Below are 13,525 nucleotides of genomic sequence, written 5' to 3' on the forward strand. Positions count from 1 at the left end.
TTTGATTTTTATTGATTTTTGAATTTATACTTGATTTTCAAGTTATTTGGTCTAATTTTAACTTTGGTTTGAACTTAATAACCATTAATCAATGAAATTAAACAATTAATATATATAAAAAATTAAATATAATTCATAAATTTTTCATAAAAATAAATCAATTTAAAAATCGATTCGGTTCGATTTAGTTTGATTTGACTATATAAATTACTATTAGGTTCAGCTCGGTTTAGCCGATTTTTTCTCTTCAAAACCAAACCAAACCGAAATAACTAAAATTTTTATAATATAAAACTGAACCAAACCAATTGAATCGAATTGACTCGATTCGATTCGATTTTTCGATTTGAACTAAATTCTACTCAGCCCTAAGTAATGCTACTATTGATTTGGACATGATTGTCAATGCCAGTTTGGCTTCTAGATCTCGATCAACTGAGCAACAACACCTATATTCATTTTCTTCTATTTTTTAATTCCTTTATAATATTATGATTTTGAATTAAATGTAAATTTTATTTATCAATTTTATGTCAATAAAAATTTTTTATTGTGATTTCTGTGATTTGCTTAATTTGAGTATAAAAGAAAGAATGGGTTTCGAAACGATCTTATCAGTTTATATTAGATTGAATGATTACCAAGCTAGATTGATTGTTCAGGTTTCTATTGGATCATTGAAATTTTAATTTGTTAATTTTCAATTAAAATTTTGAAATTAAAAATTCATAATTGTAAAAACAATTTTAATATTTTTAAGCTAAAATTGAAGTTCAACTGGTGCAATATTATTGAATTCAAAGTCTAATAAGATTTTCTTAAAACAAGAATAATGCTTTCAAATACTTTGAACTTCCAAATAACTATTAATTAAGGATAAATTGGATAATGAAGTGATTATTTTAAATAAATTCTTAATTAAAACATCTACACGTAATAAAATATTTATTTTTATTCAATAAAATTATAATTTTAATGTAGAAAAATTATTTTTTAAAAAATTAAATATATTTATGTGAGAATTTAATTGAATTATATTCTTATAAATAATTTATTTAAAACGAAGTCTCAGTAATTATAATTTTTATAACTAAACTGATATTTTTATTTTAAAAAAAAAATATACAAGAGCTCATTTGAAAAGAAAAGAAAATGCTTACAAATAAGTTATAATTTAATTTTTATTAAATAAAAAGGAAAGAATCGCCGCGTGTCTTGCTTTGGGAATCAAAGAATAAAAATAGAAGATCCTATCTTATTAAATGGAACTACTACCAACTTTTTGCTAAGTTTTTTTTTTCTGAATTTTTTTTTATTTTAAATATGTGGTTTTCCATGTTTGAATCGACTTTTTTGTTTTCTTCTTTCACTTCAGTTCGAATGCTACAGTGGAATATACCATTATCTAGAGGGAGCATCGGCCTCGTTTGATAGGAGAATGAACAAAATGACTTGTTTGATTAGAGTAAGCGTCCATGAAAGATCATTTTTGCCATTCTTTATAAATCTGATCAAGGGAAGGATTTTCCACAACTGAAAGTTTTGAAAATTTACATGCCATCCCTCCTTGCCTTTTCTATTATGATTTTTGGCACTTTCGTTTTTATTCTTGATATAGCAGTACGCAACCGGTGATCTAAGGTGGACACTTGTTGCGAGTTGGAATGTATTGTTTTCATTCTCTTTTATGCACCGCTCTCTGATGGAGATGATTGTATAACACAAAAATTTTCTCCTCTGAGAATAGAGATTACCTGAATGAAAATTGAGGAGCGATATCAAAAATAATAATCATAATTAAATTGTGTATTGCTAATGGCAACGTGGGTTTATTTTTATTTACTTCGCTTATGGAAGGTCGTGAAATTGGCTTGCTCATTGTGCACATTCTTGCAGCAGACATCACCCTAAAAATTGCATGCATGTCCAAATCATCTGAGTCTTCTTCCACTAACAGATGGAATGCTCTGTCCAGCAGCAATGGCCGGGCCTGCCATTATGACAGACAAAACAGGTGTAATTTTGAGGTGTTAAACCTAAACCTGCGTGCAGAGAAAAATTGCTTGATAATTTGTGAGCAAATGGTAGGATACTATACTAACCCACTCAATCATGATTGTGTCATCTTGCGGTACTGATCTTCTGCAAAAGAGCCTTAAAAGTAGAACTCCAAAGGAAAGGATGTCCGACTTTATTAGCACAATTGATCCATGGTCTAAATAATCCTCGAGCTGGTATCTTTAAAACAAAAATTTCATTAGGGTAGAATTTATTATTATTATTTTTTAATGGAAAATAAAGGCAACCACAGGAGAAATAGTATCAGAGCTGAACTCTTGAGAGACTTCTGAGGTTACCGCAAACGCCAAGTCATAAAAGACAAATCAAAATCATAACCAAACCCGAAAAAATATCACCTTAAGCTAAAAAAAACACAAACTAGTCTGTAGAAATGAAAGTTGAAGCAAGCTACACAACAAGCGCACCAATGTTTGATAGAAGCAACTATCAAGCATGGCAGTAAGAATGAGAGTTCATCTCAATGCAAAAGACATTTGGTGATTTCCAAAGGTCTTTTGCATTGAGATGAACTCTCATTTTTATTACCCATGTTTGATAGTTGTTTTCATCAAACATTGGTGCTTCTGTTATGAACCTTGCTTTGGCTTCCATTTCTATAGGCTAGTTTCTTTTTTTTTTTTTTAAAGGTCAATGTGATATTTTTTATGGATTGGTTCTGATTTTTATTTGTGTTTTATGGCTTGATGTTTGAGATAAAATGGTGTTTCTGGTACCATTTGTTGGTTTTTTTAATGGAAAAATAAAGGCGACCAGAGGAAAAAACCAACAGAAAAAACTTTTTAGACTGCTTAAATCTAATATTTTTCATTCAAGTAAAAGGGTGCTTAAATATATGAAACATAACAGAATTGCTGCAACTTCTTCTCAGGTTAAGCAACTAAACATGACAAATACAAAATCAAAACAAAAACTCTTAAAGACTAGGTCAACTAACAACACGTTTCACACATGCTTTTAGAATTATTTAGCAACTTGCAGGAGGCACCCTTCAAATTGCATAGGATAATTGGAAAGTAGAATTACAGGCGGATTAGATGGCAAACAATGATATAAATGCAAACCTGTTAGCAAAGGCTGGATACTCTCGTTTAAGTTGAAGCCAAGTAGCATGCTCAAAGCCAGAGATCTATTGGAAATGGAATCACAAGTTGAAAGAAAGCCACGATATAAACTGTGGGACCCGAAAAATGAATGCCTTAAAAAGAAATTTGGTTTTGGGATTTCACCATTGGCTGCAAGTCGGATCTCAGGAAAATGTTGCTGGGGTGTATTTGGCTGTGAGCAATGGGGCCTCGAGGGCATTCTTCATGCATATATCGGATTCCTTGGGCAGTTTCTATTGCTATCTTCAGTTTATCTTCAAATGTCAATCCCCACGGTTGTCTGCTCAAGTCTGTGCTAATGAGAAAGAAAGATGTTACACATGAAAAAGGTGATAATGAATTCAATCTGAGTTACAGAGTATCACTGCAGCCATAGGCTAATCCAATTTATAGAAATTTTATGAAAATCATTGCCCATCCATAATCTAGAAGAAGAGATAACTCACCACTAATATGCCTGTCTAATGTCCCTTCCGTTGCCACTGGAAAAACTAGGACTATTTCATGTTCACTTCTGTGGTAACCTATCATACTCAGTATGTTCTTGTGGTGCAAGAACAGAGATGCATTCATTTCAGCTTCAAGAATGCTGCCAGAATTTCCATTGAATCTCTTCACCAAAACTATGGACTGATCATCTTCCATGTATCCGTAATAGGTCGTATAGTTTCTGTTCAGGCCATTCCAAATTCTTGATTTAAACCCTTGCGTTATCTCCAAAATTACCTCCCAGGTTAGCTGCAACGGTTGTCCTAACAAAAAGTTGATTTTTGTTGACATGGTGTCCTGTTTGCTCCGCTGAACACAGATAGTCTCAGGTGAAATAGCCCCTTTAGGCGACTCACTTTCCCCGCATGGCTCTGGCTCAGATATAGTTTGATTTTCACTTTCTTTGCATATGCTTTTAGGAAGAAATGGAGAACAAGGTTGGCATTCACTATTAACTGCAGGGAGGGAATTACAATCGGACACTATCTGCACTGATATTGATCCATTCCTCAAATTTGGGAATTTTGGATTGCCAGCTATGTCCCTGGCAGTTGAACCTTCTGGTGCTTCATTTGCAGGCAAGCAATTAACCGTGGCTTCTTCATCATCACTCACTAAAGATAAATTGCAATCTGTGCGACTCAGCCGAAAGGTCAAGTGTCTCGCAAAACACCTGCAAAAAAGAAAGAAATTTCTTCAAATAAATTGGCATCGTTATAATTCAAGCAACATTGTGGACATCCCAAGAACCCAAATTGTTGTTTTTTAGATTTTTTTTTTTTTGGCAAAGTGTTGTTTTTTAGATTGTTTTGTTTGGTTCTTCAATTCGGCTATTTAGATCTGAAGCAAGCATTGTATTACTAACTTGACAAATTACTCATACAGCTTTTTGTACTATGTCAGGTTATAGGATGATGGTAGCAGGATTGAGTTATGGTTGATATTCATTAGAGAAGAATTTATTCTTCACTAAAGAACCCGATAAAAATGGGGGAGCCCCGCAATGAGGGACATAAGTTGAAAGGTTTGTTTTTTTTATTATCATCGAGGTGATTGTGTAAATTCTAATCTTATTTATTTAAGAATTTATAAAATTCTTGTATTAGTGTTTCTCTGATTACTGTGAAAGGATTAACTCACGTAACAGTGTATTATCTCAGCAGCAATCATGGTACATTTCATGTAGCTGAATATATAATTTCTTTAATTAGTGCGGTGAATGATCTTAGCAGCAATCATGAGATATTGCTTTAATATTTGTATTGGTGACACTAACCTATCCATTACAATCCAAGTGGCTCTGACATTGTTAGCCTCCTCAATGATGATATCCTTTGGTAGGAAGCCAGAAGCTATCTTTACCTGAAATTTCACCTGCCATAAGTGCATAGATGTTATAGATGACAAGAGATACACCAGCATTTAGAGAAAAAATTAAAAGAAAGATAGATCAACATGGCAAATCAACAGAAATATAGAAATTATAGACTTACTCCATTAGTTTTGCATCTATTGTAAAAAGGTCGAAACACCCGCAAATAAACCTCCTTCCTCTGGCTGATCTCTTCCTGGAGGAACCTGATACGTGGATCTGCTTCAAGTGATTGATTGCACTGACGACCTTCCCCGCCGCCAGCAATGGATAGCAACTCAGATGTGTTATTCACAGGAAGAAGGGCGAGGACTATAATTTCATCATCAGGATTAACAACATCACGCATAGCCCTGCAAAGTGGAGCCACACCCGTGTCCTTGGTCGAAACCTTTATTCCTTCCAAGACCACCATAGCAATTTGCTTGCTCTGATTTATTTTTTGATTCATGATCGATGGAAATATATGAAGCTCTTTGTTTCTGTCCGGTGCATTTCTCTTATACTACATGTCCTTCTTGAGCCTTTTCTTGAGGTCCCAAACTACTGTTCCTAGTTCCCTTAGGATCCATATCCAACGTGCAACTTTGATTAACCCGGAAAATGTTGTCTTTGTTTCCAACAATTCGCCACTTCGCAGGACTCCCACCTAGAAGGGCAGTATTTTGCAAGATTTTCTTTGGTCCTTCCAATAGCGTGCCCAAACATAGAATTCCAAGGCTTCCAAAGACGTCTAGCTATTTGTTCTTTCAAAATCTTCTTGTGTATTTTACAATCAAGACAACACGTGACCAAAACAATGTATAATTAGACTGCTCTGTGTGCAAAGGGGCCTTGATAGGCAGCTAAGAGAGAGAGAGAGAGAGAGAGAGAGAGAGAGAAGGTGGCTTTAACAATGAGTTTCTTTAAGACTTTGTTTGGATAGGTGAAAAAGGGAGAGGAACGAAAATAACTTTGAAAATACAGTTTCCCTTGTTTGAATAAGAGAGGAAAAATAAATGAGGGGAAGAAAATATGTCTCATTTTCCTCTAGTTATTTTCTCTCCAAACTAGGGAGAAGATAAGAAATCACAGAAAAAAATATACTTATATATATTTAAGATATTACATATCTACCCTTTATTATTAGTGCCAACTTTTACTTTTTCTTATTTATTTTCTACTCATCCAAATATAAGAGGGAAAATTAAAAATAAAAAATAAAAAAATATTTTTCTTCTACTTTCAAAATTTATCCAAACATAGTGTAAGAGAAATACTTGTGTAGAGGGAAAGAAAAAGTACCAAAAACAATAAGGGAAAGAAAGTTATCGTCACCAAATTCTTTATTTGTTAATTATTTGATTGACCACATCCAAGAGAAATTATTCTACCTAATAATAAAATTACAATTATAAAAGGTTTGATATTGCATCTTTTCTCTTCTGATTCTACAATTTCGACAATTTGTATGCAAATGAACAAGTTGCGATGCTGGCCAACCAAAGCTTCTAATTAATTACACCAACAACTCCTAAAGTTCTTCACAGCCTGGTGGATGTGCACCCCTAGTCTTCACTTTAGCATTCGTACATGAAGCTGATATGGGTGATTCAGGATCTTTAGTGCCTACGTAGCTCAAATCAATATTAGTCAATTCAATTCCTTCGCAAGGGACAGATGAGCTGCATAAAAAATTGACTGCAACTTTTGAGGTGGAGGTTCCCCTAATGTTCTTGTAATGAACGTCAGAAATCTTCACACGCGATGGCTGCAGGAATATTAATTATAAAAAAAAAAATATAAATATATTAATTACTTTAAGCTAATAAAATTGGTCTATAAGTGATGATCATATTCATGGATTACCTCCGTACTGCTGCGGGAACCATACTTCTGATCAATGATGATAGGATTCTTGACAGATTTCATAATAATATCTTGGAAAGTAATGTTTGAAGCTGCGCTTGGGGGAGAGGCAGCCCAAGTTTTGATCCTCACACCATTTGTTGTGTTAAATAGTGTACAATTAATCACCATAATTCCTTTAACATCTGCTTCATCTTCATACTTGCCAAGGCTACCAATACTGTCGCAAAACAAGAAATCAAATAATTAGATAAGCATTTAATCATTTAAATAGCCCAGGATTAACATATATTTATATATACCTAAGGCCGTGTCCTGGGCCACAAAAGACTTCGGAGATGGTAGCATTAGTGACTCCTTGTCCAATGGAAATGCAATCATCACCGGTTCCAATGGTGCTTTTGGTTACTTTGACACCATTAGTGTCGCTAATATGCATCCCGTCGGTGTTAGGGCTATCATCAGGAGCGACTATCTTGAGATTGTTGGCTGTAAAGTTAGTGCAGTCTGTGACATGGTAGTGGAAAAATTTGCTATTGACGGAAGTGATATCGGAAACAACTGCATTGGTTACACGTTGGAACTTGATTGACTGCATTATATCAAGAAATTAATCATGAAGTCACTTCAATTTTTTATTGGTTAATTATTACTTTGGAGATTTGTCATATTAAAAATATATTCAGATACTTACACTAGGAAGTTTGGTACAATCTTTATTTTTCTTACAGTCATTATACTTCCAAACAGAAGGACCTTGTCCATCAAAGATTCCTCCACCGATGAGAACCACACCAATAATTTTTTCAAATAAGAACCAAGTATCCTCAGAATATTGACTCAAATCATTTGTTGCTTTTACAGTCCCTTGAACTTCAAAAATTATAGGCTCGTTGCTTTTGCAGGGCCCTTGAAATATGACGGGTGCAGTCATAAAAGTCCCTTTGGGCACAAGAATTTTTGCGGGACCAGTATCGGTTCTGCATGCCTCATTCCAGGCCTTCATGAATGCCTGCATAATTAAACAGATTATTCGAGGTTGGTTATAGAAAAGCCTTGTCAATGAATGTGGTGTAAAAGGAAATTAACCCAAACCCACCATTGTGCAGTCAGTCTTATCATCTCCCTTAGCACCATATTTTGTGATATCAAAAACCTTAATACCAGATGCTTTAGTGGCTTCAGCAAGGTCACGACGGCCACCAACACCAATATCACAGTGGACTTTCGCTGCACTGGACAGAAAAGCTAATCCTAACACGAGAAGAGTCGTAGCATACAAGAATAATCCTGAAATAATGGCCATGGTGATCGATTACTTCTTGATTTTTCTTGCGGAGGACTACTCAATGATGATCCACCCTAGAGGCTCTGGAATTTATAGCATGAAGAGTTCGAGCATCTAAGTTCTGTTTTTGCTATTATTCTATATACGGTTAGCTCAACAGATAAACCATTGTAAGAATGTTTTTAGCTTATATATATATATATTTTCGTTGGATATATGTTTAATGGATGATCTCCAACAATTTGGCGTAGCAATTAATCTGCTAAAAATGGAATAGATCGATTCTTGGTTCTCTTGTAGATATCCCTCAGAGAATGCAAACAATATTAGTGTGGTTATGGTATTTTACTTGATGGCAATGTGTAAAACACTCTATCTACTCGATGAATTGAGTTCGAGTAAATTAGTTTTGTATTTGTTACAAGCAGTTTCAGTGAGCGGCCTATAAACATTATTATGGTTTAAATAAGAGGCTCTTATTTAGCAACATAGGGGCATGTCATGTCTCTCATTTTAAGTAAATCTTTGTACTGCACCGTCATAATGCACCACTGATCATTGAAACAGAAATAAATTACTATTATTATTATTATTATTATTATTATTATTATTATTATTATTATATCTTCGTAATCGTGGGAACTTCATCGAACCATAAATGTGAAACGCGGAAATTAATTATTTTTATTTAATAAAAAAATATCAAAAAATACATTAATAATTAACTAATAATTCTTTAATCAAGTGTTTCTCCTTTAATTTTGACGTGCATAAATTCGAAGTTCAATATTATAACATTTCTTGAATTACAAAAAAAAAAAAAGTCCCTGACTCATAAAAAAAATCTTTAAGTAAGGCTAATTCATATAATTAATTAGGGCGATATATAGATTAGTTTATGCAGATTCACTATATTTCACTAAACCAAAATGATATATAAAATTAATTTTGACTGTATTCAAATCAAAATTAATAAATGAAATTACCAAACTATATATGCTCGGTTTTTTCATTAAACAGATTGAATTCTATTTTCATGAATTTTATTTCTTTTAACATTGTTTAAATTTTTATAATTCAACTATTAATATAACTTTTGTATTTAAATATTACTATATATTAATTAAAAAAAATAAAATTTTTAATATATATATATATATATAATTCATATATTACTAAAAATCTCGTCACTAAAATATTTTAACAAATGGATCAATAATGAATCCACCCCTGATAAAAAAATGTTAATAATGAATATGTTATTGCTAAAATAAAATTCTTTTATAAATACCTAAATTTTTTAAAAAGAGAGAGAAAAAATTACCGTCACATATTGCTTCAGAATAATCATTGAATTATAAAATTCATGGTTTGATGAAGACCTCATTTTACACATAAAGATGATAAAATTAAAATTACAAAAGAATTCTTTAATAAACATTTACCAACTTTTCAAAGAGAAAACAGATTTGAATGCATTACAAAATATTATATCACTATGGGTGAAATTTTCCTTTTTGAATTACACTCAACTAATGCAACTTACGTTGCAATTAGCAACACAGTTCACCTAAAAGAAGCTCTAGCTACACACAAGCTTGTGTTGACATCTCCTATTTTTTGTTGCCCAAAATATGGAAAAGGTAACCAAAAAAGAAAAATAACCCAAAAAAAATTACTGACAAGCTCCAGGATTCTGTGTGCCGCCTGCTGTAACTTTAGCATTGGTACACGTAGCCGTAAGAGCCGCATCGCCTTTGCTGCCCGTGTATGCCAAATCGATATCTTGAAGTTCTACTCCCTCACAAGGAGCCGCTGAGCTGCACTCTAAATTGACTGCAACTATCGAAGTTGAGGTACCCTTAATGTTTCTGAAACCAACGTCGCTGATCTTCACACGCGATGGCTGCACAATGTTCACACAAGACTTTCTCATTAATGGGTCATCTGTATATATATATGCTTATATATTGTGAATAATATTAGTGGCAATTTACCTCGGTACTTTTGGAACCATAATTCTGATCTATGATGATGGGATTTTTCACCTGATCCATGATAATATCTTGGAAAACAATGCTCGATGCTAGACTAGCCATCGATGCAGGATACGTTTTGATCCTGACACCATTTGTGGTGTTTGATAATGTATAGTTACTCACAACAATTCCACTTACGTCTTCCTCGTTCGGATACTTGCCGAGACTCCCAACACTAGACCAAAACGTACGCTGGCATTTAGGGAAGAAAAATACTAATGTTGAAAGTGAGATCGAAGATAATTACTATAATTACCTGATGCCGTGTCCAGGGCCACAAATAATTTCCTTGACGATAAGATTGGTGACTCCTTGTCCGACAGAGACGCAGTCATCACCTGTGCCAATGAAGCTGCTAGCAACAGTGATGGCATTGGAATTGCTTATATGAATGCCATCGGTGTTTGGGCTTTCATCTGGAGCAGTTATGTTCATGTGGTGGAATCTAATGTTGCCGCACTTTACAACGTGCAAGTGGAAGTATTTGCTATTGAGAGAGGTGAAGTCTGAAATATCAGCATTGTTCACTCTGTGGAACTTAAGCGACTGCAAACATGCCAACAAATTAATCACAAATTTCAGAAACCCACTAAATCGTGCAGTTTTTAGTTGTGACGCTTACATCAGGGAGATTAGCGCAGTTCTTGTTAGTGTCGCAGTCATTGTATTTCCAAACGGCAGCACCTTGGCCGTCGAAGGTCCCTTTACCGTTCAAAGTTAAACCATCGATGATTTCGTAGGAGATCCATTCTGGTGAAGTATATTGGCTGAGATCAGTTGTAGCTTTTACAACTCCCTGCACTTCCATGGTCATAGGCGCTTTGCATGGGCCTTGAAACACCATGGGGCCGGCCACAAATGTCCCTTTTGGGATCACAACCTTCGCTGGAGAGCCTGAGTCGCACCCCGCCCTCCACGCTTTTATAAATGACTACATCACATTTAATAAATTCTTTTAATTTTATCCTATTCTAAAAAAAAAATTAAGAATATCAAATACAGGCATCTGAAGCTGAACTCACCAATGCATTATCGGTCTTATCATCTGCCTTGGCACCAAATTGTGTTACGTCAAAAACTGTACCTCCAGAGGGTGAGGAGGAGGGAGCAGCAGCGCTTGTGTCAGTAAGGCAGCGACGGTCAATGACACTCCTACGTTGGCTGGCGGCACCATTGGCCACGCAAGAAAATAGAGTTAAGCCTAACATAATAATAGCCTTAACCTCGAATCTTCCTGTAATGGCCATGGTGACATAGAATCCAGATTTGTAGTTTTATTTATTTAATAACTATCTACTGTTGTCTGTTGGCCTAATCTTATGCATTTATTTATACCTTTTTAGGATCTATTTATAGTTATCCAACAGAAATAGTATTTATTATTTTAGGTTTGGTGTCCCTGCTTTTATCTATTCCTCATACAAATTTAGCAGCCTAATTTAGTCAAATTCGAGATTAATCAGACCTTCCCTCCCCGGAAGGAATTTTTTTTGCTATAATGGAGACTGGTAGTTCGATAATTAGCAACCAGTCACAAGCAAAATCTCATGGTGTGCGTTCTTAAATACTGCCTTCCTAATCTAAGATTCAACAATCAATAAGACCAAAAAGCATCTTTAAAAAAAAAACCAAAAGTATAATCCGGAAACTATATTAATATTTGATTAAGACTATATTTGGAATACTCGTACAAATTAGGGTAGAAAATTATTATATTTTTAAAAAAAATTATAATTAATAAGACATAAGAATTAGGCTATCATAAAAAATATATATATATAGGCACGCACACAACAATGCTTAATAAAAATAATGAAGTGGTGGCCATGATGGATGGGCTCTGCAATTAAGATTTTAACTTTCATACATCTCATTTCGAGTTTAAATTTCAATGATCACTGTTAAAGTTTTTTTGTAAATGAATATTATATATAAGCCATACTATAAATTTCTAGTGGTTTGTAGGCTCTCCTTGATATGGGATAAGACACCTATCTTAACCCTTAACTTTTCCGAATAACAATAACGAAGTAGTGGTGCAGTTGGAGTTGGCAGTGAAACTAATTGTGGTTTCTTGACATGGTATTCTACAATTACTACGCTGTCATATTTGAGGTCTGCATTGGTCTAGGATATAGATATTGTACCTCTTATATGGCTTTAGTCACTCTTTTCTCTTTGAACTAACTTTTGGGGTGAGTCAGACCCAACCCATTTTTTAAGATAATTGATACATAATTTGCCTAGACTAATGATGAATTTTTCGAGTTGCAAACTGAAACTGATGATCATGTGGATTATGATGATGATAATTGAGTGGATAAAGAGGAGGCCTTGGCTTTCTGCATATTCAATAATCATCCAGTAATGCGAAGTTTTCAATCATAATCTCCAGCCTCGGGTCACTGGAAGTATGAATGATTCTCTAGTTGCCCCAATTTCTTCAGCAGAAATTAAAAAGGCAGTTTTTGCCATAAATCTGAATAAGGCGTTTACTGCTTCTTTTTTCCAACATTATTGGCCTGTACTTGAAACTAATATTTACATGGCAATCAAAGAGTTTTTCAGTTCAGGGAGATTACTTAAATATTTCAACCATACCATCATTACTTTGGTCCCCAAAGTTAAAAGTGTGCAGTCAATGAAAGATTTAAGGCCTATAAGTCTCCGTTCAGTGTTTTATAAGATTATCTCCAAGATTCTTATTCAAGGTTTACAACCTTTTTGTAAAACCCTGCTCCAACCACTAAAGGAATTATCCGCTTTGGCCCACCCCATCCCGAGCCTCACGGTTTTGTCCCATAGGTAGAATGGAGAACTTCCTAGGAGGTCACTCATCTTAGGATTTCTCTCAAGCGAGCACGCTTAACTTCAGAGTTCTTTCAACTCTCCAGGCCATTTCACCCAAAAACGCCTCTAGTGATTAGTTTCCCCCATTTCAATGTATGATTCGATTCATTCTTGTGCCCCGCATTCTACTACACTGGGTAGCCTCGCTATCTGATGCATGCATTTTAGATCATCATTTAGGAGTAATTTTTGCACATAATTTACCCTTGTTCATAGCCATTATTATAGATATTAGTATATATTTAGTCAATTTTACAATTTTCACGTTTCTTAGTTTAATTTTTGAATTTATTTGCTTTGTAGGTTAAACTGAGAAATTTGATGAATTTTGATTAATAGCCATTTGGAGGAGATTAAAGTCGAAATGCAAAGATTTTGAAGTTGAGTTAAAATGGCCGAGAGCGACACAACTGCAAAGACAACCAAATTAGCTTATGTCGAAGGTTGTGTCGAT

General features: G+C 34.3%; 3 protein-coding genes across 3 annotated transcripts; all 3 read right to left on the reverse strand.

The window, feature by feature from the left end:
• Window positions 1–1,685: 1,685 nt before the first annotated feature.
• On the reverse strand, window positions 1,686–5,497 carry LOC110637591 (probable serine/threonine-protein kinase PBL25). Its single transcript, XM_021787770.2, has 8 exons — window positions 5,161–5,497; window positions 4,951–5,068; window positions 3,632–4,347; window positions 3,309–3,475; window positions 3,144–3,208; window positions 2,103–2,238; window positions 1,844–1,990; window positions 1,686–1,754 (listed from the first exon to the last, which is right to left on the reverse strand). The coding sequence occupies exons 1-8, from the start codon at window positions 5,495–5,497 to the stop codon at window positions 1,686–1,688; spliced, it is 1,755 nt and encodes a 584-aa protein (XP_021643462.2).
• A 1,062-nt stretch (window positions 5,498–6,559) lies between these two features.
• On the reverse strand, window positions 6,560–8,200 carry LOC110637590 (exopolygalacturonase-like). The gene is made up of 5 exons (XM_021787769.2): window positions 7,994–8,200; window positions 7,589–7,906; window positions 7,197–7,486; window positions 6,895–7,114; window positions 6,560–6,796 (listed from the first exon to the last, which is right to left on the reverse strand). The coding sequence occupies exons 1-5, from the start codon at window positions 8,198–8,200 to the stop codon at window positions 6,560–6,562; spliced, it is 1,272 nt and encodes a 423-aa protein (XP_021643461.1).
• A 1,374-nt stretch (window positions 8,201–9,574) lies between these two features.
• Window positions 9,575–11,492, reverse strand: LOC110637567 (exopolygalacturonase-like). The gene is made up of 5 exons (XM_021787749.2): window positions 11,244–11,492; window positions 10,844–11,152; window positions 10,478–10,767; window positions 10,180–10,396; window positions 9,575–10,088 (listed from the first exon to the last, which is right to left on the reverse strand). Exons 1-5 carry the CDS (start codon window positions 11,466–11,468, stop codon window positions 9,858–9,860), a joined length of 1,272 nt encoding a protein of 423 aa, XP_021643441.2. The 5' UTR covers window positions 11,469–11,492; the 3' UTR covers window positions 9,575–9,857.
• Between the last annotated feature and the right edge of the window lie 2,033 nt (window positions 11,493–13,525).

The sequence above is a fragment of the Hevea brasiliensis genome, chromosome 9 (assembly GCF_030052815.1).
Source record: "Hevea brasiliensis isolate MT/VB/25A 57/8 chromosome 9, ASM3005281v1, whole genome shotgun sequence".
NCBI lineage: Eukaryota > Viridiplantae > Streptophyta > Magnoliopsida > Malpighiales > Euphorbiaceae > Hevea > Hevea brasiliensis.

What these genes read in the sequence shown, in the direction of transcription:
- LOC110637567 (XM_021787749.2), bottom strand. Translation starts at nt 11,468, where the DNA reads ATGGCCATTACAGGAAGATTCGAGGTTAAGGCTATTATTATGTTAGGC. An exon ending in ATAAGACCGATAATGCATTG is followed by an intron (nt 11,153 to 11,243) that starts GTGAGTTCAGCT and finishes AATGTGATGTAG; the next exon opens with TCATTTATAAAAGCGTGGAG. An exon ending in ATGGTTCCAAAAGTACCGAG is followed by an intron (nt 10,089 to 10,179) that starts GTAAATTGCCAC and finishes AACATTGTGCAG; the next exon opens with CCATCGCGTGTGAAGATCAG.
- LOC110637591 (XM_021787770.2), bottom strand. Translation starts at nt 5,497, where the DNA reads ATGAATCAAAAAATAAATCAGAGCAAGCAAATTGCTATGGTGGTCTTG. An exon ending in CAAAACTAATGGAGTAAGTC is followed by an intron (nt 5,069 to 5,160) that starts TATAATTTCTAT and finishes TGTCATCTATAA; the next exon opens with CATCTATGCACTTATGGCAG. An exon ending in CACGACCTTCCATAAGCGAA is followed by an intron (nt 1,755 to 1,843) that starts GTAAATAAAAAT and finishes ATTTTCATTCAG; the next exon opens with GTAATCTCTATTCTCAGAGG.
- LOC110637590 (XM_021787769.2), bottom strand. Translation starts at nt 8,200, where the DNA reads ATGGCCATTATTTCAGGATTATTCTTGTATGCTACGACTCTTCTCGTG. An exon ending in ATAAGACTGACTGCACAATG is followed by an intron (nt 7,907 to 7,993) that starts GTGGGTTTGGGT and finishes TTAATTATGCAG; the next exon opens with GCATTCATGAAGGCCTGGAA. An exon ending in GGCCCAGGACACGGCCTTAG is followed by an intron (nt 7,115 to 7,196) that starts GTATATATAAAT and finishes GTTTTGCGACAG; the next exon opens with TATTGGTAGCCTTGGCAAGT.